The sequence below is a fragment of the Microtus oregoni genome, unplaced genomic scaffold, assembly GCF_018167655.1.
Source record: "Microtus oregoni isolate MIOR12 unplaced genomic scaffold, Mior012 000027F_ref0000203, whole genome shotgun sequence".
NCBI lineage: Eukaryota > Metazoa > Chordata > Mammalia > Rodentia > Cricetidae > Microtus > Microtus oregoni.
Window position 1 is genome coordinate 18,430,197 of NW_024543086.1, and position 26,000 is coordinate 18,456,196.

Below are 26,000 nucleotides of genomic sequence, written 5' to 3' on the forward strand. Positions count from 1 at the left end.
GAGTGGTATTCCTGGATAGGCCAGGGGCTGCCATGAAAGGAATGGGGGAGTGGCCTGAGGATGCTGGGATGGTGGGTGGGAGGCTTGCTAGGGGCAGAGAGGAAAATGAGAGGTCCCTCAGCCTAGACCAGGACATGGGTGGAGACTGTGAGGTTCACTAGAGACAGCAGGTAGCACTTAGTATGCCATAGTAGGCTGCTCAGAAAGCCCATGGTCCACGGGGAGGCCACAAGATTGGGCCACCAGACATCTCAGCAAGGCTGGGGCTGCTGTCCACTAGCTGAATGGGTTAGTCTGGGCCTCCTAAGAGTGGGACTAACAAAAGCTAGCATACTGAAGTCACACTAACCAGCACCTTCCCAGACATGCCGAGAAGACCACCTTCTCCCCTCTTACATGGGGAGGATGTGGGACAGCTGAGAGTCTCAGCAGGGACTGGTGGCACATAAGTTGTCTGTTCAGTCCTCTGGCTGCTGTGGGGTCAGCAGTGGCCTCTGCAGCTACCCAAGCAAGGTAATCTGGGCAGTGTGAGGTTGTGCGGGAAGAGAGACATGTCTAGTCCTAGACACACTCACAGAGGGAGTCCAGGACACAGTGAGCGACAGATCTGATATAAACGCCAAAAGGGGCTGCGGCCACATAGAGATGCTGGCCTGAGACCCCCCCCCAACCTCCTCCAAGAACAGTGTTTGAATGTAGCCACCAACACCAGGAGACAGGGTGAGCTCAGCTCAGAACCTACGGGAACACGTTGAGTACTCACACCAGCGTCACATGTGACACTACTAATGGGTGCCTGCTGGTGAAGTCTGGCTTTAAAGGGAGCACTCTGTTCAGAAGCAATGTCTCCAGGGTGTCACAGGCCCCACAGGGCTCCCAGCAATCCTGATGCCACAGGGGAGCCGTGTGCACTGCGGGGAGCTGAACTGCACCGCCTCCTGGGAGCACTCTATTTAAAGACTCCCTGGATGAGTTACTCTGACAACCAAGCTACCTCTTGGGAAACGAAAACACTCAGACTGTAAGCTCTGGGGCTGGAGTCCAGTGGAAGTCCTGTACTGTCCAGCCATGGTCACGTGAGCGTGGTGTTGCTAGGTAGGTCTGTCTGTCTGGTGCCTGGACACTCCCAGCTCGGCATGACGCTGCTCTGTGTGTCCGTCAAGTGGAGGCCCTGGCAGCCGACAAAGCACACCTAGTGCGCAGGGGAGTTGGTGCCACAACTAACCCCGGTGAGGGCTAACCTCAGCATCCACGAGCTGCACCATGCTCTGTATCCCGCAGAACCTGAGCAAGAGGGACTCTTTGGAGACTCACACCAGGAAAAGAAGAAAAAAACAAAATAATTAAAATGTCAATCAAACGCGAAGCTGAGATGAGACACTTAGAAACCTGAGGCATTCTTGGGGAGCGGAGGGCGTTCGAGCTCCTCCCATCCACTCGCTCCTGCTGCAGATGTCAGCCTTCCCACGGGTCTTTCTTTCAGAGTGTCAGAGGAACAAAGCCTTCTTTGAGCCTTTTTCCGCCCAAAATTAATTTAAGAAAAAATGGCACAGACGGGTCTTAGCATGCCAGACCGAGAGGGAGCCGAGTGACCTTCAGTCTCCTATGGCCCCCGCTTTCTGCCTGGGAAGAAGAAGAAGAAGATGCTGGAATGTTCCAGGCAGATAGAAGATACCTTGGCCTCTCAGTGAGTGGGGACGAGTGTGTCCCTGTCCAGAGGCTCCCGATCGCAATTCTGCTTCGTAAAAGCTCCCACTTGGCCATGGAAAGCCACACCAGGAGAGCCGCAGCACGAATCTGCTTTGGATGCCTAGCACCCTGGCTTGGTGTAAGAGGCCTCTGTATTCCCTCAAGAGTTTGATGGGATCTAGAGCACTGTTGGCATCTCAAAGGCAGCTAGGTATGGGGCACTGGGCATCTGGAGGGACTACTCCTTGCTTGCCAGAGCTGAATTCCTGATGGAATGCCCATGAGCTCTGTACGCTGTGCTGGGGGGACATGTCACATGTCAGCACTGGAGGGACTGTGCCCATTCAATCTCAAGTCCCCTGTCACATGCGATGTAAGCGCAGGCTCTACAGTTTCTTGTAAAGTTTTTGCAACACTTCCAACCAAACACTTCTCTAGACCCACTTGTCTCCAGACATGGAGGGCACAGCCTACAGTCCCCCTCCTTGGAGAGTGGTACCTACCATTCCCAACCTGGGCCAGCAGCACTCATGGACAGAGGGTTACTGAATGCGCTCCAGGCTGCAGACCTGAAGGCCTCTCCTGGCTCAGCTCTGCCCCGCACAGGAAGCGCTGCCATGAAGAGGTGGCAGATCCCGAAGGCAGGCCCAGTGTTTGAGACCCTTGGTGGCACCGAGAGTGTGGTCAATGGGGTACTCTAATGAAGGTGCCCTGGGCTCTGCACTGTGACGGCAAAGCTTTTCCCTTGCTATCACAGTCACCTGCTCGGTGTGTACTCGGCACTGGGACGATTTGGAATCAGAGGGACCTCGGGCATGATGACCACACCTGGCACTTCCAGGATGGAAAGGAACTCCCGCAACCATCAGGACAGGCCCATCTGTTTGTGCAAGGACTGAGAAAATGCAGCCTCTGCGCAAACAGCAGCCATGTGCTCCAGGTGTGTGTGTGTGTGTGTGTGTGTGTGTGTGTGTGTGTATGGGCACGACAGATGGGCCCAGCACACTGTCCCTACATGGTGGAGGAGACAGGTGTGCTATAAGCCTCAGTTTAGCAAAGTTCAGGGCGGCGCAGAGCTAGGCAGAGCGTGCAGTTTTACATTTCGAGTACCTTCAGCAAAGACCTAGTTCAAAATGACAGAGGCGGTTAGGGTTAGGGTTAGTCCATAGGACTAGGGCCATCCTGGCATGGCTAGTCAGGCCAGAGCCAGAGCACACCAAGCCCTGGACACCTACGGGCTTACAGTATGGTTTCACCAAAACACCACTACCACACCTCAAACAGACTCCTGGTCTGAGAGGTTAACTGGAAGGTGTGTGTGAAAACAGTAACTATTTCTACTATAGCAATCTGCCTTTCTGTGAGCTCACTTTCCCTTCTGGAAGCTTCCAGACCTCTCTTGCCTATTAACCCCTGCAGATTCACTAGTTTTCCTGACAACTCTTGGGACGGGTCCGATTCACTGTCTCCTTATTGTCAAGCAGCATGTGATTCAATAGCATCCTGCCTTCTGCATTCACATGGTCTGCATATGTGTGTGTGTGTGTGTAGGATAGCCTGATGCGAAACAAAACAAAAACAAACAAACAAACAAACAAACAAAAACCACTTTGAGAGTAGACATGTGTAGAGCTGCAAAGATTTTGCCCTGCGCCCTTTGAAAAGGGCCACAATCCTATGAGTGATAACCTTTGATGGACTGCTAGGAAGGGATGAGAGGGTTCTGCAAAGCTCTTGGCTGTGCTGGGGTTTTGATGCTTTCTTAAGCCCCTGAGGGTCATGAGCTGTGGTTGAATGAGGACCCAAAGAGGATGCCAGGGGCCGGGCTGGGATAGCTGTATGAAAGGCCTGCAATTGGGGATCAAAGGTCATGACACAGGAGACATGGGGTCCAAAGATTCCCGCGATGTCTCTGAGCAGAGTCAGAGGTCAGCCCTTCTGACTGTCCTGGGGGCTGTTGGGAAGGCAGGAAGAAAAGCCCCCTTTCTCTAGCTCTGCCTACGCTAATGCAATAAAGCCAATTAGAATGATTGCTCTCATTTCGGAGTTAGGATGCCCAGGACGAGGGAAATGGCAGGGACATCCGTTTCATTCGGCCTTCACAGGCACACTCTGCATTCCAGCATTTATTTCATTATATTTAATACGATTTTACCAGCGGCACTCCAACGCCGAGAAAGAGCCCGGCAACTTCAAAGCCTGTTTTTGTCTCAGTTCCCTAGCACCGGCTCTTCTCTGCTACCGCTGTCTCCACCCTGCTCGCTAACTGCTCAGAGCCGCCCACAAGCCCACACTTCCGTGGCCTGAGCATCATCTCCTGAAGCATCCTGGGGGCGGTACACGCTAACATGGAAACTGCTTTTAAAATTATCCTGGCTCATCCCGTTCATGAGCACATGAACGACATGAGCACAGCCTGCCTCCTGGATAACAGGGACTTGGTTTTGCAGCAGTCTTGGGGTCCTCACCTCCCAACAACCTGGGGCTGCAGGCTGAGTGACCCTGCTTTGGAAGCAGACATGAACAGAAACATACTTCCTTCTACATGAAAATGACCCACAGGAAAATATCCGAGTTTCTCTGTAAGCTACACATCTAGCCCCACCATGGTCTGCAGACACTCCACTTACTCCCAGCTACAGGCCCACAACACTCTGTCTAGAGGGGACGGGCATCATCCAGGGCTGACCAGGTGCTTCTGGATGTCTTTGACTCCTGTCTACTCTTGGGATCTGTTGGCTTTTTGTATCAGTTGCTGAGTAAGCTTTTGGACCAGGCTAGGCAATGCTTAGAACATCTTGGACACAGGTAATCCTGGGGCCATCTCTTGCTTCAACAGGAGCTGCTCTATGGTCAGTCCGATCGGCTGGCTCTTTCCTTCCAGAATGCATTTCCCACTCAGTTCGCAGTCACTTGCCGGCATCCCCTCCCACTCACCGCCCACATCTTCTCTGGCCATCTCTGCTCTGTGCTGAGTTGTCTTGGCTCTGAGAGGTCTCCTTATGGCCCCAAGTTCCATGTGGCTTCTTAGATGCTATAATGGGCAAGAACCATGGCCACTCTCAAGGAACATCTGCCTGGCTACTTCAAGCTGGCACAGCTGCCCTTTGTGTCCTGCTCAAGTCCTCCACCTGAGGACCACTAAGTCCCCTTTCCTTTCTTGACATACAACATAACAGACTATGGTAGTTTGAAGGTAACTGGCCCTATAATCTCATAGGGAGTGGCACTATTAGGAGGTGTGGCTTTGTTGGAGTGGGTGTGGCCTTGTTGGAGGAAGTGGGTCACTGTGGAGGTGGGCTCTGAAGTTTCCTATGCTGAGGATACTGCCCGGTGAGTCAGTTGACTTCCTCTTGCCTGCAGGATGTGCGACTCTTGGTTATTCTTCCAGCACCACATCTGCCTGCATGCCACCAGTTCCCACCATGATGATAAGCAAGTCTCAATTAAATGTTTTCCTTATAAGAGTTGCCATGAATGCTGAGTGGTGGTGGTACACACCTTTAATTCCAGCATTCAGGAGGCAGAGACAGGTGGATCTCTGTGAGTTCAAGGGTAGCCTGGTCTACAGAACAAGTTCCAGAACAGGCACCAAAGTCACGGGGAAACCCTGTCTTGAAAAACAAAACAAAACAAAAATGAATTGCCATGGTGTCTCTTGACAGCAATAAAAACCCTAAGACACAGGCTCACTCATCAACACAAGGCATGTGATGCCAGGCTGCACCTCACAGCGTCCTGTGTATGAGCAGGCTTGTTGCCTGCTCTGACAACAGAAGGCTGTGCTATGGTTTACATGAAACAGATACACACATTACATGTGTCCAGGTCACTGGCAGGAATCCGGCAGCCTGACAGGGCATTTCCATCCCCAGAAAGATTTCTCTACGATTCCTTTCTGGTCAGTTTCATGCTTTATCTACCACAAAGAAATCATAGTCTAGCTCGATGGTCCTGCCTGGTCAGGGGCATCCCCTGAAGGTCACTTACTCCAGGGAGCTCCCATCTGCCTGGCTGGACACCGTGTATTTTAGTAGTAACCACGCAGCCACCTTCCTTTGTGTGCTGTTCTTCTCTGTCATAATAAATGCCTGGGTTCTTAACAGATGGGCACGTGGACGTCTCTAGCACCTGCCCGTTCTGAGCAAAGTTACAGGACACCCAAAGCCCTGGCCCAGAGGACACAGGCCTAGGGATAGGTAGAACGGCTGCCCAAGGGCAGCTACACATACCCCCGGAACAGGAACTTCTGTCGCACGTCTCCAGCAGCTGATATTGCCATGCTGTTCTTATCCCTTCTAAAAGGTGTGGTCTCTCTTAGCTTCCCACACACTCATCGGTGAATCTTGTACCTTCCTTTGCCTTTTGCTCACGTTTCTATGGTTGCAATGTGTGCTCTATGTTGTATGTCAAAACCGTGTGCCCCAAATGTTCTCCCCGACTATGGTTTCCGGGCTCACTTTTCCAGGGGGTCTTTTAGTATAACTTTTCAACACCTTTTTTTAGTGAGCCTGCGCAACCACTCCAGTGCTGTCTGTAAGAGATAGTTTTGTTTTCCCCTCAGCTTGCCGGTGCCCATGAAGAGCAGAGTATGAGATCTGTTCTTGGACCCCACTCTTCCAACATAGGTCACTAGCATACTTCAGCTTTAAAGTGAGCCCTAAAAATCAGCATAACCCTCTAACTCTGTCTTTTTTTTTTTTTAAAAAAGATCTTCTGTATTTTCATACGCAATTCAGAATCAGTCAGGGCGTTGGATACTGATCACCTTGAATCTGTAGGTAAAACTGGGCAAGCCAGATGCAGTGCTGAGTCTTTCTGATCTATGAACATTGTCTGTCTCTCCATTTATAATATTTGAAATTCCCTTCGGCCCCACTGCACAGCTTTTAAAAATGCACATCTTAGACACCCTTAAAGTTTTACTATGAGGCTTCTGAGGGGCTTTGATGCAATAGATAACACCCTCAAATTTTTATTTTGAAATGGCTTGTTAACAGGTTATGAAATATTGGGCTGGAAGGATGGCTCAGTGGCTAAGATCACTGGCTGCTCTCCCAGGGGCAGGGGTCCAATTCTCAGCAGCCACGTGATAGCTAACAACCATCTGTAACTCTAGTTCTGGGATCTGATGCCCTCTTCTGGCCTCCTTCAGCATTGCACATACACGGCACAGAGACAAAACACCCATATATATATCTTAAAGAATATATGATGTCAACCTTGCACCCTAAAGCCTCACATTCATTTTAACAGTTGTTTCTTCAATTCCTTTCCTTCCTCTTCCCAGGTGGTCGAGGGGCAGGGGAGTAAAGGGGCAAGGTTGGCCTTGAACTACACAAGATGACCTTGAACTCTCGATGCCCAACTTCCACCTTCTGAGTGCTGAGATTAGGTGCGTACTGTGCTCAGCTTTCACTGGGTTTTCTAAATACACAATTAAATCTGTGGATTATAACTTAATTTCCACTTTTCCAAACTTGATGCCTAATATACTCTGAAAGAGTGGTCCTGAGAACAGGCACCCTGCCACTTCTGACCTCATACATGCTTTTATGCTTTTTTTTTTTTTTTTTGGTTTGTTTTTGAGAGCTTGAGAGTGTTCCTCTGTGTGTCTAGGTTGTCTTGGTCTCACTCTGTAGATCAGGCTGGCCTCAGCTCAGAGATCCTCCTGCCACCACATCCAGCTTTCTTTCTTTTTAAAGACTGGGTGTGTGTGTGTGTGTGTGTGTGTGTGTATACAGCTGCAATTGTGTATTAATTTTTAAAAACTTGTTGTGATGATAAAATGTTTTTATCTCTATTTTGTTACTGTACCAAATGACATGAACTTATTTTTAAAAGTTACCCAGCCTTGCATCCCCAAGATTGAACCTGTACCTTTTTATTCAAGATTTCACCGACCAATCTTTGCGGGCTCCTTTGTGAGGACCCTGGGTTCTGGTCTTTGTTTCCACAGGTTCTCATTATGTCTAGGGGTGCTGCAGTGCTGGTTGCATGAGGTACTTGGACTGCTCCTCCTCCAGTGTTTTCTACAGCATCAGCGTAGGACTGCTGCTATTTCCTCCTGAAATGTCTGACGGTTCACCAGGGAAGCCAGCTGGGGAAGGATTCTTTCTGCAATGGTTTTTCTTCTCTTCTAATTCAATGTCTTTAACAGACACAAAACTCTCCAGGTTTCCTGCTTCCTTTGTCTTGGTTTTGGTGGCTGCATTTGCCAAGGAATCTGCCTGTCTCATCTGAGCTGTCAAATCTGCAGACCTAGAGCTCTTGTGACATCCCAGGTGACCCGCAGCACACGTGCTGACCTGGGTGTGTGTGTGCATGTGTGTCTTCTCAGGAAGTCTTGGGTTAAGTGCTGGCTGCTGCTCAGTTCTGACCCAGAAGCCACTGACTATGCAGGCTTCTGTCTTTACTTCAGATGATGCCATTTCCTGTGTGTGAGGAGCATCGGAGGGCCCCACCTGTAGGCGCTGCAGCGAGGGACAATCACACAGGACTGGAGGGCAAGGCACACACATGGTGGTGGTCAAGACTGCCTCTACTAACAATAAGGAAGCTGAAGTCGAATGGGTAGTGTTCTCATCACTGTTTTCCACAGCCTGTGGACTGGGAACACCTCAACATGAGACACAGAATGCCAATCCTCACGGCACTGCAGATACTTAGCCTTGATCTCTCAGCCTCCTCCCAGGATAAATGATGTAAAACACCCCATTCAGCTGTAGCAGCTGTTCTCAATGCAATGAGAATTGCCTGTTTAGCTTATGTTTTGTTCTAAAAAAATCTAGAGTCCCAAATTCTTTGCTATTGTTGTTGTTTTGAGACAGGGTCTCACTGTGTAGCTCTGGCCATTCCAGAATCATCTATAGATCAGGCTGGTCTCAAACTCAGAGATCCACCTGCTTCTGCCTCTCAAGTGCTGGGGTTTAATAGTACATAGCAGCAGGCCTGGCTGAGTAGTAAATTCCTAACTTCTGAAATATGAAGCAAACATAAAGAAAACAGTATCAGAAGTAGCACATTATGTGCATATATGGAAATGTCAGGAGATCCATTATATTATACAATAAATATATGCTAATTTTAAAATTAAATATCAAGAAAACTGGCAGCACAAGCTGTTAAAGAACAGCACTGATATGGGGGTGGGGGAGAGGGGAGGGTAAGAGGAGAAGAGGAAGGGAGAGGAGAACTTGAGGGAATGGGATGGTCGATATAGAGGAAGGACAGAGATGAGAACAGGAGAGAGATATCTTGATTGAGGGAGCCATTATAGGGTTAGCAGAAACCTGGCTCTAGAGAAATTCCCAGGAATCCACAAGGATGACCCCACCTAGGACCCTGGGCAATAGAGGAGAGGGGACCTGATCTCGACTTGCCCTGTAGTCAGACTGATCTTATATCACCATAGAGCCTTCATCCAGCAGCTGATGGGGGCAGAGGCAGAGACCCACATCTGAGCACTGGACTGAGCTCCCAAAGTCCAGTTGAAGAGTGGAAGGAATGAGAATATGAGCAAGGAGGTCAAGACCATGATGGGTTCACCCACTGAAACAGTCTACCTGAGCTAATGGGAGCTCACCAACTCCAGCTGGACTGGGAAGGAACAAGCATAGGACCAAACTAGTCCCTCTGAATGTGGTTGACAGATGCATAGTTGGGGCAGACTGAGGGGCCACTGACGGTGGAACCAGAATTTATCCCTACTGCATGTACTGGCTTTTTTGGGATCCTATTCTCTTTGGATGTATATCTTGCTCAGCCTAGATATAGTAGGGAGGGTCCTGGACCTTCCACAAGGCAATGTGCCTTACCCTCTCTGAGGAGTGGATGGGAGTGGGGTGAGAGGGTGTGTGGATGGAATGGGAGGAGGGGAGGGTGGGAGAACTTGGATTGGTATTTTTTTTAAAAAAAATCTAACAAATTTTAAAAAAATCTGAAAAAAAAAAGATGAGCACAGACAGAAACTGTGTGGAGTCTGGTGCCAACTCAGGACACACTGTAGAGATGCAGCCTAGAGGCAGGGTCAGGGGAAGGGACACCCTCTGCCCCTGACCTGACAGCTCCTATCATTTGCTGTCTACCAGCGCTACACGCTCTCTGCCTCGTCTCTACCCTCATGGGCCCGCAGCACCTCTGCAGGTGAAGCTCACAGCAGGCTAGGCTCTCCAGGAAGAGAGCAGTGTGTATCTCACAAAGGAGGGACTGCCACCCACACATGCAGAAGCAGAGGGAGGCAGAGGTTAGAGGAGGGAGGTGTACGACCAGACAGGTTTCTCAGCTTTTCCACACTCTAGGGGTCAATGTGAAAAGCAAGTGGTCTCCCCTTGGGTAATGTGCAGGCCTGAGAATTCCCAGCAACAAAGACGCTGGCTTGATTCCCAGAATCTCAGCAATGGAGACCGCTAGCTTGTCATTCAGCACAGTTCACCGGGATAGGATAATCAAGGGCAGGGCTGGTTCCAGAGTTTGCATGGAAAATCCATCTCTGTCCGATGCCAGGCTCTGCCCGGTAGCTTTAGATGAGGAGGAGGGGCTGCACTGACGAGCACTCAAAGCCAGTTCTGCTGAATGAGGAGCATATAAATCTCATTACAGACACAAGAACTGCCCAACAGAATGAGATCAAGAAGTGCAAAAGAATGTTTAAAAAAGCATCACAAAGGTAATCTACTGCCTTCAGTGTTGGCGCGACACCCACGTCGCTACAGTTTCCTGAAGTAGGAGAGCCTCCGCCTCAATGTGGCTGAGAATGATGTGCTAAGGAAAACATCACAGTCTGGTGGGATGGAGGCGGGGGAACCTTCCTGGGATGAGGGAGCCATGTGAGACTGTCTGCACTCCTGCAGTTGAGAAAGGAGGGCAGTGCTCCACATCCACCCACACAGAACCGCTGACACTCCCCGTGGGCCACAGCCCCACCCAGCAAGGCTGGAGGCATGGGAACACCTGGGAACCCAGAGCTCTAGAGTAGGCTCCTGGTGTGTGGTGTGGGGGCACACAGCGCTGTACCTTCCCGTTAGGTTCTGCTCCTCGCAGAGACCCTCTTGCAAGGAGCCTATTCTGTTTCCTGAGGCCTGCTCCTGTCGAGTTAGTGAGTGCTGCCACCACACCCACAGACACCCACAGCAGGACGGTTCACTCGGCTCGGGACAAGCAGCTGCAACCTGGGTTCCTGGTTGAGGAGAAGAAAGGACCAGGCAGAGCGCCGGGCACTGCTGTGGCACTCTGGCACATGTGCTCTCCCTGCATCTGGTCACCTTGATCTGGTCTACCCACTAGCTGTAGACTGTCCCCTAATACCACCTTGACTTCAATGCCACCAAAAACTAGAAGAGGAAACAAGATTCCTCCCCTGCTGTGCTCTAGGGGACCGGGTGACAGAGGGAGGCCATGGCCGTGGTTGGTAGCAGCACAGGTGGTGGCACTTGGCTGGGCTGAGTCCCACTACCCCAGAGGGACATGGTTTCTGAGGGATGCATGGACAAACAGGTTGGAGGGGAACTCCTACTCCCCTCAGTCATCCTTCCTTCCTCAGCCATAGGCTGACCTCATCAGGTCTAGAAATAACTCTTGAGCTGCCGCACAGCTGAAGGCTTGAGGAGATGAGGACACACATTCACACAGCACCTTCTCCCATTGAGACACCAGATGTCCCCATCACCCAAGAAGGATCCTGTATGCTCTTCCTATGGCTTCTTCCTATGGTTCTTCCCCTGGTTCACCCAAAGAGGACAGCCAGGGATTACCTGTTCTGGAGCCTTTTGTGAAAGAGCCACGAGTGGGGTGTGTGTGTGTGTGTGTGTGTGTGTGTGCGCGCGCGAGCACGCGCATGCATGCACACGTGTGCACGTCTTTCTGTATCTTTGTCTCTCTGTTCCCCCCACTCTCTCTCTGTGTAGTTATGACGGTTTGAATAGGAATGGTTCCAATGAATTCAGATATTTGGATGCTCAGTCACCAGGGAGTGGCACTATTAGAAAGGATTAGAAGGATCAGGAGGTCTGGCCTTGTTGGAGGAAGTGTTACTGGGGGGAGACCTTTGAGGTTTCAAAAGCCCAAGTCAAGCCCATTGTCTTTCAAAGAATCAGGATATAGAACTCTCAGCTACTTCTGCAACACCATGTCTGCCTGTACATCATCATTCTTCCTACCATGGTGATAATGGAATAACATCTGAAACTGCAAGTCAGTTCCCCATTAAATGCTTTCTTTTTTGACTTGGTCATGGTGTCCCTTGATAGTGCTAGAACAGCAACTAAACAGTGGTGCTGGGCACTGAGCCAGCACTGTGCGCACGTGAAGCAGGGCTCTACCACTAACTTTTGACTTTATACGGGGGCCCAGCTGGCCTTACACTTCCTCTGTAGACCAGGGTGCCTGTGCTTATGATCCTTCTTCCTCAGCCTCCCAAGGAGCTAGGATTACATGCCCGGATTACAGCCTGGCTTGGATGTTACTGCAAATGCTAGACTTGAGGATCTCATTTTCTAGTTTCTACAGTACAGAATATAGTGTCTTGTGGGACTGCTGAGAAGGTTCAGTGGGTAAAGGGACTTGCCACCAAGTCTGATGGCCTGAGTTGGCTGTTCTCTTCTGTTTCTAATGACATCTGAGAGGAAGCGGGCAGTAATTCTGTCCCCACAGAGGGCTTGCTGATGTCCTTCATCATTAGATCAGGGCTCTGCAGAGGCCAGAGGCCAGGCCTCTCAGAGCTCCATCCAGAACAGATCCCTCCGCAGCCTCCACCATCTTCTTCTCCTTCAGCTCAGTGTGGTCTCAGCTCTGCTTGATCTTCCCCTTGCCCTGGCCAGGTATGCCGCCCACAGAGGCAGAGGCCATGAAGCTGGCTCCGGATCTCTGTAGATCATGGGTCCACACCACCCCATCTGAGCTGATAGCAGCTGCATCTTACAGGGTGGATGGTGGCCTGGGTCAGCCATGCAGCCTGGAGGATGTGGCCGTCCTAGTCCTGACTCAGCCTCACACAGGCGACAAACGCTACCGCTTTTCCTCTCCAGTGAGGCACCACCGCATCATGACTGTAGGACTCTGAGACTCAGCTCCAAGGGACAAACCAATCTGGGTGCATACAAAATGCCTCCAGATGATGAAGTCTTGAGGGCTGGTTTGCGGTCTTAGGTCTGAGCCAGCCCACAATGGACAGGAGGCTACCACCGCTCTGTTGCCACAGCACCTCTCCTGATATGCTTCCCACAGAAGCAAGATTAATAATATCCAACCTAAGACTGTAGCAAGTAATTACACCTTTTAGTGCACCTGGTAATTTTTATCCAGCTGGTGCTAGCAGTCAATCAAAATGCCATAAAAGGGCTTCAGAATGTGCTAATGATTCGCGCACTGTCAGGCATCATGGGGCGTGCATTCAACTCTTGGCACCAGAATGGTGCATGGAACAGCCGTATAGCTTATCCATACAACTCAGCTTCTCTAAGGGCTGTGCTTCTTCACACAGCCCAGCTTCTCCACGCAGCTCAGCTTTCCTCTAGAGCTTAGCTTCTCCATCTAGTTCATCTTTTCCACAGGGCTGGGTTTCTCTATGAAGTTGGGCTTGTCCACAGAGCTGAGCCTTCTTCTCCACATAGCTCAGCTTCTCTGCAGACCTGGGCTTCACACAAGTTTGGCTGCATTCTGCCTCTCATAACACGGCTGGCTTCCACATAGAGCTTCTTGAAACTTCTGAAAAGTTTCAGGCTCCCTAACTCCAACCAGGAGAGGAGACTAAGCTTGTAGCACTGTCGGCCATCCAGGAAGAAATGCCCTTTGTCACAGAAGACAGCAAAGCAGTTCAGTGTCCCTTCCCAAATGCACACTGGCCTTGGAGAAGGCAGCACACGGCAGCACGCTTGCAGCACACGGCAGTACGCTTGCAGCATGCTTGCAGCACACGGCAGCACAAGGCAGCACACGGCAGCACAAGGCAGCACACGGCAGCACGCTTGCAGCACACGGCAGCACATGGCAGCACGCTTGCAGCACACGGCAGCACGCTTGCAGCACACGGCAGCACACGGCAGCATGCTTGCAGCACACGGCAGCACAAGGCAGCACACGGCAGCACGCTTGCAGCACACGGCAGCACACGGCAGCATGCTTGCAGCACAAGGCAGCACACGGCAGCACGCTTGCAGCACACGGCAGCACAAGGCAGCACAGACACGGAGTCAGCACTGTGGCCTGGCAGGCACAGGATTTCACCCATGTTAGTTACTGTTGACAATACTGGCTCCACACAGCCTTTCTAGGGTCTCTCACACCTGCCCATTCTCCTGTCGGGCTGTTATGGCCCTTCATATGCCCAACATGGGGAAGCTCACAGCCACCGGAGACAGCTGGGGACATGGGTAGATGTGGTGGGTCCCAGCTGAGGCCTCTCCAGGAACCCCGGTCACAAGAGCAGAGAAAGAACACAGCTACAGTCACAGAGGATTATGGGCCAGGTGACCTGCTTCAGAGAACAAGCATGCGGAGAGTGCCCGGAAACCCGGTGACTTTCTTTTTTCCTTTTTAAAAAATAATTTATTTATTTTATTTAATGTGCATTGATGTTTTGCCTGCATGTATGTCTGGGCGAGGGTGTCAGATCTTGGACTTAGAGACAGCTGTGAGTTGCCATGTGGGTGCTGGGAATTGAACCCGGGTCCTCTGGAAGAGCAGCCAGTGCTCTTAACTGCTACGCCATCTCTCCAGCCCTAATCAGGTGACTTTCAATGTCCACACATAAAAACACAAAGCTATTGGATTGTTTTAGTCCCAGAAACAATTTGTCAGGTGCCCTGATCACCACCTGAGCCTCAGGACATCCTTGGGGGCAAAAGCACCTGGGCCAGAGCCAAGGCCAAGGCTGCAGTGTGGAGAAAGGGGCTTAGCCCGCCATGCCACATGCACACACATGCCCACTGAGGCATCAGGGACCCTCCTATGGCATTTCCCTCACTGAGGCCCATGCCCTATATAGTGAACTCTGTAGAAGATGGTGAAGAAGATGGGGTATTTATACTCGGGGAGCTTATCTCATCTGAGCATAGGCTGCTTCACCCACAGTGCAGAGGGGTCCCAGTCAGCTTAAACTGTCAATCAGCTTGATATAGCCTAGTCACTTAAGAGAGCGTCAGCCGAGGGATTCCCCAGATCAGGCCTGCCTACTGACATGTTGTGGGGCATTGTTAAACGACAAAGGAGAGCAACCCACCGTGGGCAGCGCCATTCCTAGGCAGGGATTCCCGAACTGTATAGGAAAGCTAGCTAAGCATGAACTTCAGAGCATGCCAGAAAAGAGAATTCTTCCACGGTTTCAGTTCTTGTTTAAATTCCTGCCCTGACTTCCCTCGGTGATGGACTATGAAGTTCTTGCCCTGAATGTCTCACACAGCAGGAGGAGTCAGATCAGACCGGAGGATCTGCAGTGCCACAAGAGCACAGTTCTGGTCAAGATGCACAGCCCCAGAGAGACAGCATGGGCTCCAGAGGGCTCATAGCACCCTGGACTGCAGTGGGAAGGCGGGCTCCTCCTGAGCCTGCAGCCGGAAGCTGGTCAGGAAGGGGCAGACACTGCTGCCACTATGAGCATAGGGAGATAGGTAATGCCCAGAACAGTCATGCGGTCACCAGATAAGCCTGAAAATCAAGGTCTGGGCAGTCAGAGAACAGTGCAGAATGTTCTAGACTGAAGGAGGTCTTGGCTTGAAGACTCCTGCCCTCACATGGGAGCACCGTGATCACATGACTCAGGGACCCATTCTTTGTGGCGTGCCTCAACTTCTCTGCACATTTGGTTTGGTAAAAGCAAGCAAAGAGATCCACGTAGAGAGGATATGTCCAGTAAGGCTGCAACATGGAAAAGCTAGAAAAAGAGCTCACCAAAGAGTAAGAAGTGCAACGTAGGGAAGTAGACAGCCACATTCTCTGTAGAATCCAGAGGTCAAAAGCAGACGGCTCACTCTTACTTCAAAGTTTCAAATGTGTAATGGGGTGGGGAGGAGCAGACGTGGGGAGAGCGGCCCTGGAGCAGGCAAGGACTGTCGACCACACAGGCTGTCGGATGATTGACATGCTGGACTAGAACATTTTGGACACATCTGGTTTATGTGAGAGACACATAGAAGCAAGCTGGGGAATCCAACAAAAAGACCGACGCAGACAGAGGTGTCTGGAAGCTGCTGCACTAGGTCGGAAAGAGAGGCTCACACTGCAGCCCCTTCACCAACACATTTCAATGGCGCATGACCTTCATCATTCTGAAACGACTTGGAGGCATCCAAGACATTCTGAGAGAGGACACAGCTCTTCCCCAACTCTCCTCCAGAAAAGGACTCAAAGTTGTGGTTGCTTCCCACAGAAAACGATTGTGTATGTGGCTGGTGGAACTGATGGGCAGACTGTTCACAGCAGGCCACCTTGTGAAGTGGAGGACTCAGTGGGCAGAGTGAGGCCAATACCAGGAGAGCAGTTACAGGTCAGCAAGAAGGTCCAGGCTCCAGATGAGCCAGCCCAGCCCAGCTCAGGCCAGCAGAGTCACCAGGTCTGTTCTGAGGACATTGTTCCCAGATACACTATATGACAGTTCCACTTACCGCTCCAAGCATGATCCTGAAGATCAGCCAGCGGAAGCCCCACAGGACAACTCCAGATGTGGGGGTGTGCTTAGGGAGGCGGGACAGCGTCCAGAGAGGGCACAGAAAGATCCCCAGGAATCCTGTTTCCAGCAGCTGGGATTCCCATCCTGTATTGAGGGTGGGGCAAAAGGAGAGAAAGAGGAAGGTCAACAGGGTCAAATGATTACATAGCAATCAGGTTCAGCCTGACCAAGAGGTCCTCAAATGTCACCACGTGTCTTCACAGAAAACAGGATACAGATGTCTGAGCAGGGTGACCCAGAGCCTAGGACCAGGGAACTCTGCAACGCCAGGTTCCCTGCTTTCATGAACAGGAGAGACCTGTGATGCCCAGTTCAGATGATGGCCACCATCCTGTGGGAGATGCAGCGTAAGCATCAGATCTGAACTGCATGCTTGGGCATGCACTGCCCATGGGCATTTGTGGGAAGCCTTTTGTTTACAGGTTTCTGTGAAAAAAATCACAGCTTTGAACGTCCTTCCCAAGGAATGCTTGCCAGCACAGGTGAAGGTACAACACATGACACACTCTGAGAGGGCGGCTCACACTCTGGCCCAGGTCAATGAATCAGGCAAAGCTGGCAGCCAGGGACCAGCAAACCTAAGCACAGCGATTGGCGAGCCCCGGAGAGGGCAGACTGTGTGTGGACACTGGCTATTCTTCCAGTGGGGACTCGGCACAGGACATGCCATGAGAACAGCCCACGGGTGAGCCCTATATTGCCAAAGACCTAAAGAGGGGAGCCCTGTGGCACAGATGGCCCCACTGCTGGCATCACCCTCACCATCTAAGGACTGGTGGTGACTCCATGGTGCCAGGATGCCAGGCAGGGCTGTGCTGTCCCCCGTGCTGACAATCAGCCATCCGTAGTGACAGCAGTAACTGGGCACACATGTACTCCCAGAAGAGGGGCCGCAGGAGGATCTTCTAGAGGGCACAGGCTATTTTAGAATTAAGTTGATAAAATAGCTAATTATCATGAAGTTATAATACTGTATGAAGTAGGTATGCATGCGTTCACACCGACAGAACCAACAACTGACTTAACAGACACAGAGGACCAGGAGCAGATTTCCCAGAACAGCTCCTCATAGTGCACAGGTCACAGTCCTCTGCAGGGAGAGGCTGCATAGCGCCATCTTGCCACGGCATGGGGGTGGGGCCATCTATGGTAGCCATCCCAAATGATCAACTCAGTGAGGTTTGCAGTGCGCATCAAAGTAGGTGAGGGAGGTGCTACCCCTCCCAAACTCACATCAGCCTAGCACGGGGAAGACAAGAGCCAGGCCCCACGGAGGGGTCTCCACTGACTCTGAGCAGCACGTCAAGGCTTCAAAGGCAAGGGGACAAAACATGTCAGCCTGGAGCAGCTGGAATGAGGTGACTAAAAGCTACCTGGGTCAGTAAAACCTGACAAGCAAAGAAAAACTTAGGGAAAACAGAGGAAGCATGAGTCACGTGGGCATCAGTTAATTAGTTGTGGGGACGGTAGTGTGTGACTGGGGCACTAGGGATCTGGGGTCGCAATCTGGGTGCCAGCTACATTTTCACAATATTCCTGTAGATCTCAATAGCTCGAAAATAGAAAATCCATTCCTGACCATCAGGATCCTGTTGCTGTGCCCGCCCCCATGCACTTCCCACACACCACCCTTAAAGGACTGCCCCCCTGGCAAGTCTGCTAGCCCCTCTCTGAGCGTGGCACGGGCTTCATTGGTTCATTTCAACAGCCGCCTCCCTGGAAGCCATCCACTTGACGAGGAGGGCGAGGAGGGCGCAGTTAGCACAGGGACAAGCCATGGGCTGGTTCCGACAGGCACTGCCTGTTCTGGGAGCTACAGTGGGACGGACAAGCGGTCACGACCAGGGCCTCTGTGAGTGTTGAGGCTGGGCTGTGGCCACAGCAGCTGGAACTTGCTGAGCTGGAGGCCACGTGTGTCAGGTGGAGCGAGGCCTCTGGTGCCAAGCTTCCCTGCTCTTGGCACTAGTCCAAGGCTGAGCATTTGTGAATTGTCACCAAAGGGCTGAGGGACAGCTACAAACCAACTCTGGGATGGGATGGCTTCTGGGTACCCTTGGCCTGGCTGCTTCTGCTGCTGCCCATGCCCAGTAAAGGAGCTTGTGTCTCTCTGGGTATTGCATGATTTAATCCTGCCCCGCTGCACTGAAAAATGGGATGAGGAATACTCCCACCCCCAACTGTCTCCCCTTTACACATGGGTGTTTCCCCCTTGCACAACAATCCCTCTGGCTTTTCCGTGGGATAATTTACATTAGTCCAGAATACATTTCACATGACTGTGCCTGATACTCCATGGAATTTTATGGCTGGTAGGGGTAGTGTCCATGGACCAGGGACGTGTCTGGTATAATCACTGTGAGAGTCACTAGCAGCAACCATTTTGAGGAAGAACCTTAAAGACTACATGCTCCAGCCCCCTCCTCTACTGGGCAAGCAAAAGAACTCAGAAGCCCAGAGGTCATAGAGCAAATCTAGGGCCACAGAGTAAGTCTACCTCATACCACATAGAGCAAGCTGTTTGCCCCAGTTTGCCCCACACCCACCAAGCTGCCCACCCCTTGCTGGGACCCATTTGCTAGCCCTGGGGCAGAGTAGAGCTGGCACCGTGACAGATGCCACACACAGTCTCAGAGCTTTTAGGGGACACATTCCCTAGAGCTCAGAGCCTGCCTAATTGCCAGCTCGATCTGCAGACATAGGAATGGAATTTTAACACGCACTGCAGTGAGTGACACCGATCAAAGTGATTGATACACAATGGCAGAACCCAGAAATGCATCCGAGTGCCAAAAGAGGCAGGGTGACAGGGCTGGGGGTGGGGTGCATGACAGGGCAGGGCAGGGTGACAAAAGACAAGCTGTCTGTAACGGGAAGGAGGGTGCGTGTGAGCCCCCGCCATGGTCTTCAGAAGGGATGGGATGCTCCTATCCTACTTGGACATTGCTGAGCCAAGTCTTCCAACCAGACCCTCTGCCCTGCCCCAGTTCATGGAATGGCTGTGGCTCACCAGCATCTTTCTGACAGAAGCTGGACCTGCCCTGGTGGCAGTGGCCTATGACAGACACCCGGGGAGGGAAGGGCTGCTGCCCTCCCACCTGCTTGTCCTCTTTGCCTGGATCTCTGGTGTCTCAGCAGCTGCACCGTGTGCACAAGGCAGGCCATTGTTCGCCGCTTCAGCATGGCAGGAGATGAGTCCCCAGAAAACATAAATACCCAGCACGTGCCAGGGGCCAAGTGACCCAGAGAGGGTGGGTGGGTACTTAGCCACTCTTGCTCAGTGTACCAAATTCTTAGGCAGGGGACTGAGGGAATGACACCTTCTACAGGACAAAGGATAAGGGCAGCTACAACTGTGAATACATACAGCCCTGCGCAATTGTATTCTGAACAGCCCCCTCCCACCGCCTGTGCCTGTGAGCCAAGGCCTCTCTACAGGGCAGCTAGCGAGGGTCTCTGGGGACAGTGCTGCTTCTTCCTAGTTCATGCTTCAGGTAACAGGGGCACAGTCTCACCAGCGTAACATCAGGCAGCTGTCAGGACAGGCCTTCGAGGGATCCTGAGTGACAGTCCTGTGTGATGGACTCCTTTTACATGGCCACATGCAGCTGGTTCTAGAACCTTCACTTCAGTGTCTGCCTCCTTCATCGCTAGTCACACAGAGCATGGAAGCAACTGTATCAGGGATCTGTGCATATGGAAAGACACCGCACAACCTCTCCAAACAGCTTAGAAAAGCTCTCCGTTCAGAGCTGTTTCTTAGGGTACGGGCAAAAGGCTTGGGTGGCCCCAGGAAGCATCCTCACTGGGTACCACAGATGAGATCAGATGCACCAGGGCGTGCCTGTGAAACTATTCTTAGGAAGGAGCGAGTGTCTCATGTTTAAGAGGGACTGCTAGCAGAGTGTTTATTGGGAGCGTGCAGGGAGCCTTGGGTAAGATCTCTAGCACCACACCAATAGACTGAGCATCATGGCGCAGACTTGTATGTAACTCTAGCACTCTGGAGGTGGAGGCAGGAGGATTAGGAATTCAAGGTCATCTCTGCTACAGAGTGAGTTTAGGACAGTTTGGACAACTTAGTGAGATCCTATTTCAAGAATAAGAGCCAGGTAGAGCTGGGTGGTGGATGGCACATGCCTTTAATCCAAGCACTCATAAGGCAGAGGCAGGCAGATCTCTGAGCTCTAGATCATCCTGGTCTACAGAGCAAGTTCCAGGACAGCCACAGGCTACAAAAAGAAACCTTGTCTTGAAAAACCAAAAACCAAAAAAAAAAAAAAAAAAAAAAACAAAAAACAAAAAACAAAAACAAAAAAAACCATCCCAGAAACATATGGAAACGGCCTGGTTGTTGAATGGTGGAGAAGAAGGATGTGGTGAGAGGCCAGCCCACCTGGCCACATCTCCGCGCTGTGTCTGAGGAGACACTCAGGGGGTGCCAGTCTTGCTTTCCCTACATGCTGTTCACAGTGATCACCGTGGCTTCTCGAAGCCAGCTGTGCAGCCTTCCTAGCTCCTCCAGCCTGGGCTAGGAGGAGCACACTGCTGTGGACCCACAGGGAGGCTCCCCGGAACTAAGTCTCTAAATGTAAACACCAATGGTACGAGGAAACGGAAGCAGACGCCATGTAGTTCTCAACCTGAGGTCACCAGAACCAGGGGCTCCATCTGGGCCTCTCCCTTATGTTATCCAGGAGGCTTAGGCATCTACAGAGACTGGATACAGCCAGGAGAAGACAGATATAAGGGAGAACCAATAAGGCAGAAGATTCTAGACACTAGAGATTGCAAGTGGAGAAGCAGAGGCAGAGGGACCGATCTGGGCCCTACTCTCTGGCTAGGTTCTACATTACTTGTTCTCAGATAGAACCAAAGGATGGTGCTGGCTCCTCTGTTCACTGGCACTGAAGAAAGAAGAAAGACACCGAACATCCACCCAGAGGCCTTGTCTGTGCCTCAGCTGGACAAATGCTGGAAAGAAGGGACACAAGGAGCCAGCACGAGGAGGTCAGGCAGCTTTACACTGGACAGTGGCTCTGACGGGGAGGCTGTCTGGCTGAGTGGCTCAGGGATGCGGAAGCTAAAGCTAGAGAGTTTGATGCTAAAAGCAGCCAGGAAGAAAGACAGCTTGAGGTGGGGGACAAGGGGAGGTGGGATCTCAGGACCACCAGCTTGATGAACACGTATGGTAGGTGAGAGGCAAGGCATGCATCATCTGGCTGGGTGCAAGGCTGGAGCCAACCAAGGGCAGAGCACAGCCAAGTCAAGCTGTGGGCCCAACAGTCTGGGAGGGGATCACAGGATTAGTGGGATGGGATGGGAGATTTAGGGAGCAGGGAGCATGTAGAAAACTTTTGGAAGGTCCCATTGGTAGGGTGCTAGCTTATCAGGCAGGAAAGCTCACCCCAAAGGCTATCTCTTGCTCCAGGTGTCCAGGTGAGCAGCACAGGAGTCACGCTATGGTGTGGTACCATAGGGGGTTAGGGAGAGCCAGGACACAGATGCACTCAGCCATGTGAGAAATAAAGGCTCAGGAGTGACCCGGTCCCAGGCCAGGGGCTAGACAAGAGCGGTGGACATCATACAATGTGAGACATGATGAAATACCACCTGGAGCTAGTTATGTGTGTCAAAGGCCAAGCTCACTCCCTAAATAAGGAGCAAGTCCTGAAGCATCTCAGAGGGATGCTTCCCTGAGATGGCCACTCTAGGAAGAAGATGGCAACCAGGCTGCACGAGCTAGTCAGAACGACTTCAGATAGTCAGAAGGAGTAATTAAATATAGCGCAGATGATCCTTCAAAAGTGACAGCACCATCCACGTGAGGAATAGGAAATCCATTAGCTCCTTCGTTAAAAACAGGGAGAAGGGGGCAAAGCGCTCCCTCCTGACTGGCTGTCACTCCAGCAGTGAGCCACCCGCCCTCTGCCACCCCAGGGGCTTCTAATGATGGCCCTGGAGGGAGCCCGCAGCTTTTAAAAGTTTCCTTAATTTTCATAGGTTATATTTTAGGAGAAGTTATGAGCTAGCATAGCAAAATTTTGCTTTGCTCTACTGCTAACACGGAAGGAAGGGGTGCGGGAAACAGAAATTCCATGGGCCACAAACGGTGCCCACCCGTGCATAACAGCCTGGGGCCCACACAAGCAGTGACATCATGGGGGAGGCTACCCCTAATCCCCAAAGAGCTGCAAGCCCTACTCTATGTCTCTGACCTCAGGTCTGTGTCCTCTATGGTCAGTGACTGTGACGACGAATCTGCAGGCAGCCACAGGGCACAGAGAGAAAGCAGTGTTCTGTTAGCTAGACTACCAGAGAGCGAGGGACTCATGCTGTCACACTTTCCAAGTTCCCCTAAGTTTTGATCTGTGGTTTTATTATGGACACTGCTCTGCAAAGCCGCTTCTGTGAATCTGGGTTTGTCTTCTGTATCTGTGATGGAGATTCAACCCGAAGTTTGGATTTTCTTTGGTCTTTGTTTTTAGGCAGGGTCTTTCTTGCTCTGTAGCCCAGGCTGACCTGGAACTTCCTATGTATTTCAGACTGACCTCGAACTCATAGTGAACCCACTGCCTCAGCTGAGTGCTGGGACTGCAGATGTGTGCCACCAGACCCAGGGCAAGCCAAGTGTGGAGCGCTGGAACAACCACACTTTGAACGGAGATCTGAGGCCACTGGAGCAATCCTGCAGCCAGCAGGCTTGGAGTACACGCACAGTTGGCTTCTGTCTCAGTCAGCCAGAATCCCCATCAGCATTGCCCTGCACACATGTGTGGGTAGTCACCACCTTACAGAAACCCTCGAGTAATGGCTGACATGCAGCCTTGAGGCAACCTTTAGAGCAGGTGCCGCATCGAGATGCTGCTTCTCAACACATCCCCCACCCATCTTAGTACACTCAAAGCTGCCCTTGTGGGTGCTGAAAGGAATTAACTACGGAGCTGCTCCCACAGGAGAGGAAGACTATCTCTTCACTCCCCACTACCCCCTCCTCCTCCCGCTCTGGAGCCAGCGGGGCATCCACAGCTCTACACAGGAATCCACACGCCAGTGGAAACACAGGGCTGTCAGTCTGCTAGCCATACTGTTTCCTGTGTTGAGCATCCCATAAGTAACAAGGTACAGTCTAACCCACTGAAGGAGGAGCAAGTCATGAGTGGAGTGTGGAGACCAAGCCTCGGAGAACAGGACTTAAGGTAAAGACCAGACCCAAAGAGGAAGAGCATTTTCAAGTGAGCAGATATTTCTCAAAAGTACTGGCTGCAGGCTACAGGTTATAAGAAGTACTCATGAGAGCCAGGTGTGGTGCCTCATGCCCGTAATGCCAGCACTTAGGCAGCTGAGGCAGAGGACTGCCCTAAGTTCAATGTCAAAGGGCCACAGGGTGGGACCCTTTCTTAAAAAGCAAATTATAAAAAAGAAATGGACTTACTGGCAAAGGCATGCCACAGCTGCAAGTTTGGAAGCTTGCTAATACACATTCTAAGGATGTCCTTGGGCACTCAGAGAAACAGGAAGTGACCTCCAGAACCCACATGACCTTGTGGTGACCCTTTCGGGAACCCTGGTCCCAGGTGCTTGTTAAGGCTCGGTTGCTAGGACAACCAGACTTCCTAGCCACCGGGTGTCCCCCACTGCTTAGATCTCTGCAGGTGTCGCCAACTAGCCTGGAAACGGGATCCACAGAAGTGACCTCCACAGCTTTATTGCCTCAGGATAAATACGAATATGCTTCCCCTCAACGGAAATTAGACTTAGCCAGATTTTTTTCGGATTAATATATTCCAAATATTTAACGTATAGATAGCATGCTAAAGGGCACACATTTTCCCGGGCTTTCTCTTGTTTCCTGTGTGTGGAAATGAACTACAGACTGCTCAACCTCAAAGCCACAGACCAGGATCCCGAGGAAGTGTCAGACTCCATGGCCCTGTGGCTCTGTCTGCAATGCTCAGGGTTGGTGAGGCATGGCAAAGAAGCCATAGGGGCCTCTGAGATCTAAAAATGTGGTTCATGTGACTGACAGAGAAATGTAAAAGTTTTTAAACTTTAGCTCAGCTGAATTTAGGTTTAAGTGGCTATGTAGGGTGGTGGTCCCCATGGTCCACAGGTCTGGACCCCAACTTCTAGCCCCTCTCAGAGGCAGTGCCTACTTAGGTATGTGTGGTGTGGGTCTCAATGCAGAACCAAGGCTGGACAAACCTGCGTACCTACTCCCTACCCTGGGTGTCCTGGATGCATAAGAGGCCTACCAAGCCGGGTGATGGTTGTGCACACCTTTAAACCCAGCACTAGAGAAGCAGAGGCAGGTGGCTCTTCTGTGAGTTCAATACCAGCCTGGTCTACAGAGTGAGTTCCAGGACAGGCTCCAAAGCCTCCCACCAAGTGCCCTAACCCTACACCTTTCAGGGGCTTCCAAGACTGTTGTGGCTCAGGGACATTAATGCCCTCATATGGCATCATCCAATGCTGAAGAAGTGTGATGTCCCCGCAGACTTTTTAGGAAGGAGGTCAGCTTGTCTGGAAAGTGGGCCAGAAAACACAAACCACTGCCATGTTCCCACGTCAGAGGCCAGGGCAGTCCTGTGGGCTGGGAACCCAGGGTGGACACTGCTCCTCCCCTACCCAGACATCTGCATGCAGGACCCTCACCCTGTTAAAGCAGAGTGGCTCCAGCCCTCCTGCAGGCCTACAGTGACACTGGCATGGCTGCTGGGCAAAGGTCTGAAGAGGAAGGCCAGTCTGCACATGGAACACGTGACCAGTCTAGTGCATTCCCGGGAGCCACACTGGATTGGGGTGGGGATGACCCGCAGCCATACATTAGGGCTCCGCGGCACTGCCTCACTCAGAGTTGGGCAGCCTAAGGCATCTCATTCTTAATGCCACCAGGACAAATATCCAGAAATGCTTTCTTTTGGAGGACTAGTCAAGGATCCCTTTTTGGGGGGAGGGGAATTGGTTTGAGACAGGGTTTTTCTGTATAGTTCTGACTGTCTTGGAACTCACTCTGTAGACCAGGCTGGCCACTAGCTCAGAGACCCACTAGCCTCTGCTCTCAGAGCACTGGGATTAAAAGCATGTGTCATCATTCCCAACTAAGGTTCACAATTATGCAAAAACAGGCGACATAATTCTCACAGAAAAATGGACCAGACAGGAAGTGACCAGCGTCCATGATCAGCATTCCTCCCAATACCTGCCCTAGGGTCTCCTTTCTTCTCTGGAGCTCAATCCTACCTTACACCTCTGCTCCAAAGCCTTCATGGGAGGGTGGGAGGCATTTCACAGGCCAGGCAGAGAAGCAAGAGCGGAGTCCATCCTGGGCTCCAAGAGCCCACAGGGCCGCCCTAGTCTCTCACATGGGTAAGCGGCGGCAAGTGTGTGGGTTCTTTGCCCACTTTCCAGGCAAGCTGACCCCTCCTTGTTCCAACTGAGCACTGTGATTGGATTAGGAGATTAGCAAGCACACTCCTGACATTAACAGAGAGAAGTGGCAGGCAGGGCAGCAACTGAGGAGGCCCCCCTGAATGCGGGACACACCATCCAATAGACGTTAGGGCCCTGGCAACAAAGGCAGGGGGAAGCCAGCCAGTGTGGCTCACTCCCTCTGTCTCTTCTCCTGTCTGCCCTAAGATGAGCCACCTTG

At 51.6% G+C, this 26,000-nt stretch overlaps 1 protein-coding gene across 3 annotated transcripts in view; it reads right to left on the minus strand.

Moving 5' to 3' along the window:
* Lmf1 (lipase maturation factor 1) overlaps positions 1–26,000 on the minus strand; it is a 105,454-nt gene that overhangs the window by 31,678 nt on the left and 47,776 nt on the right. For all 3 annotated transcript variants that reach the window (XR_005976479.1, XR_005976478.1, XM_041676557.1), the window contains exon 4: positions 16,287–16,435. Coding sequence is in view for 1 of the 3 variants with exons in the window: in XM_041676557.1 (XP_041532491.1) it covers positions 16,287–16,435 (149 nt within the window). In the remaining 2 variants the exon portion in view is untranslated. The remainder of the gene's footprint in view (positions 1–16,286; positions 16,436–26,000) is intronic.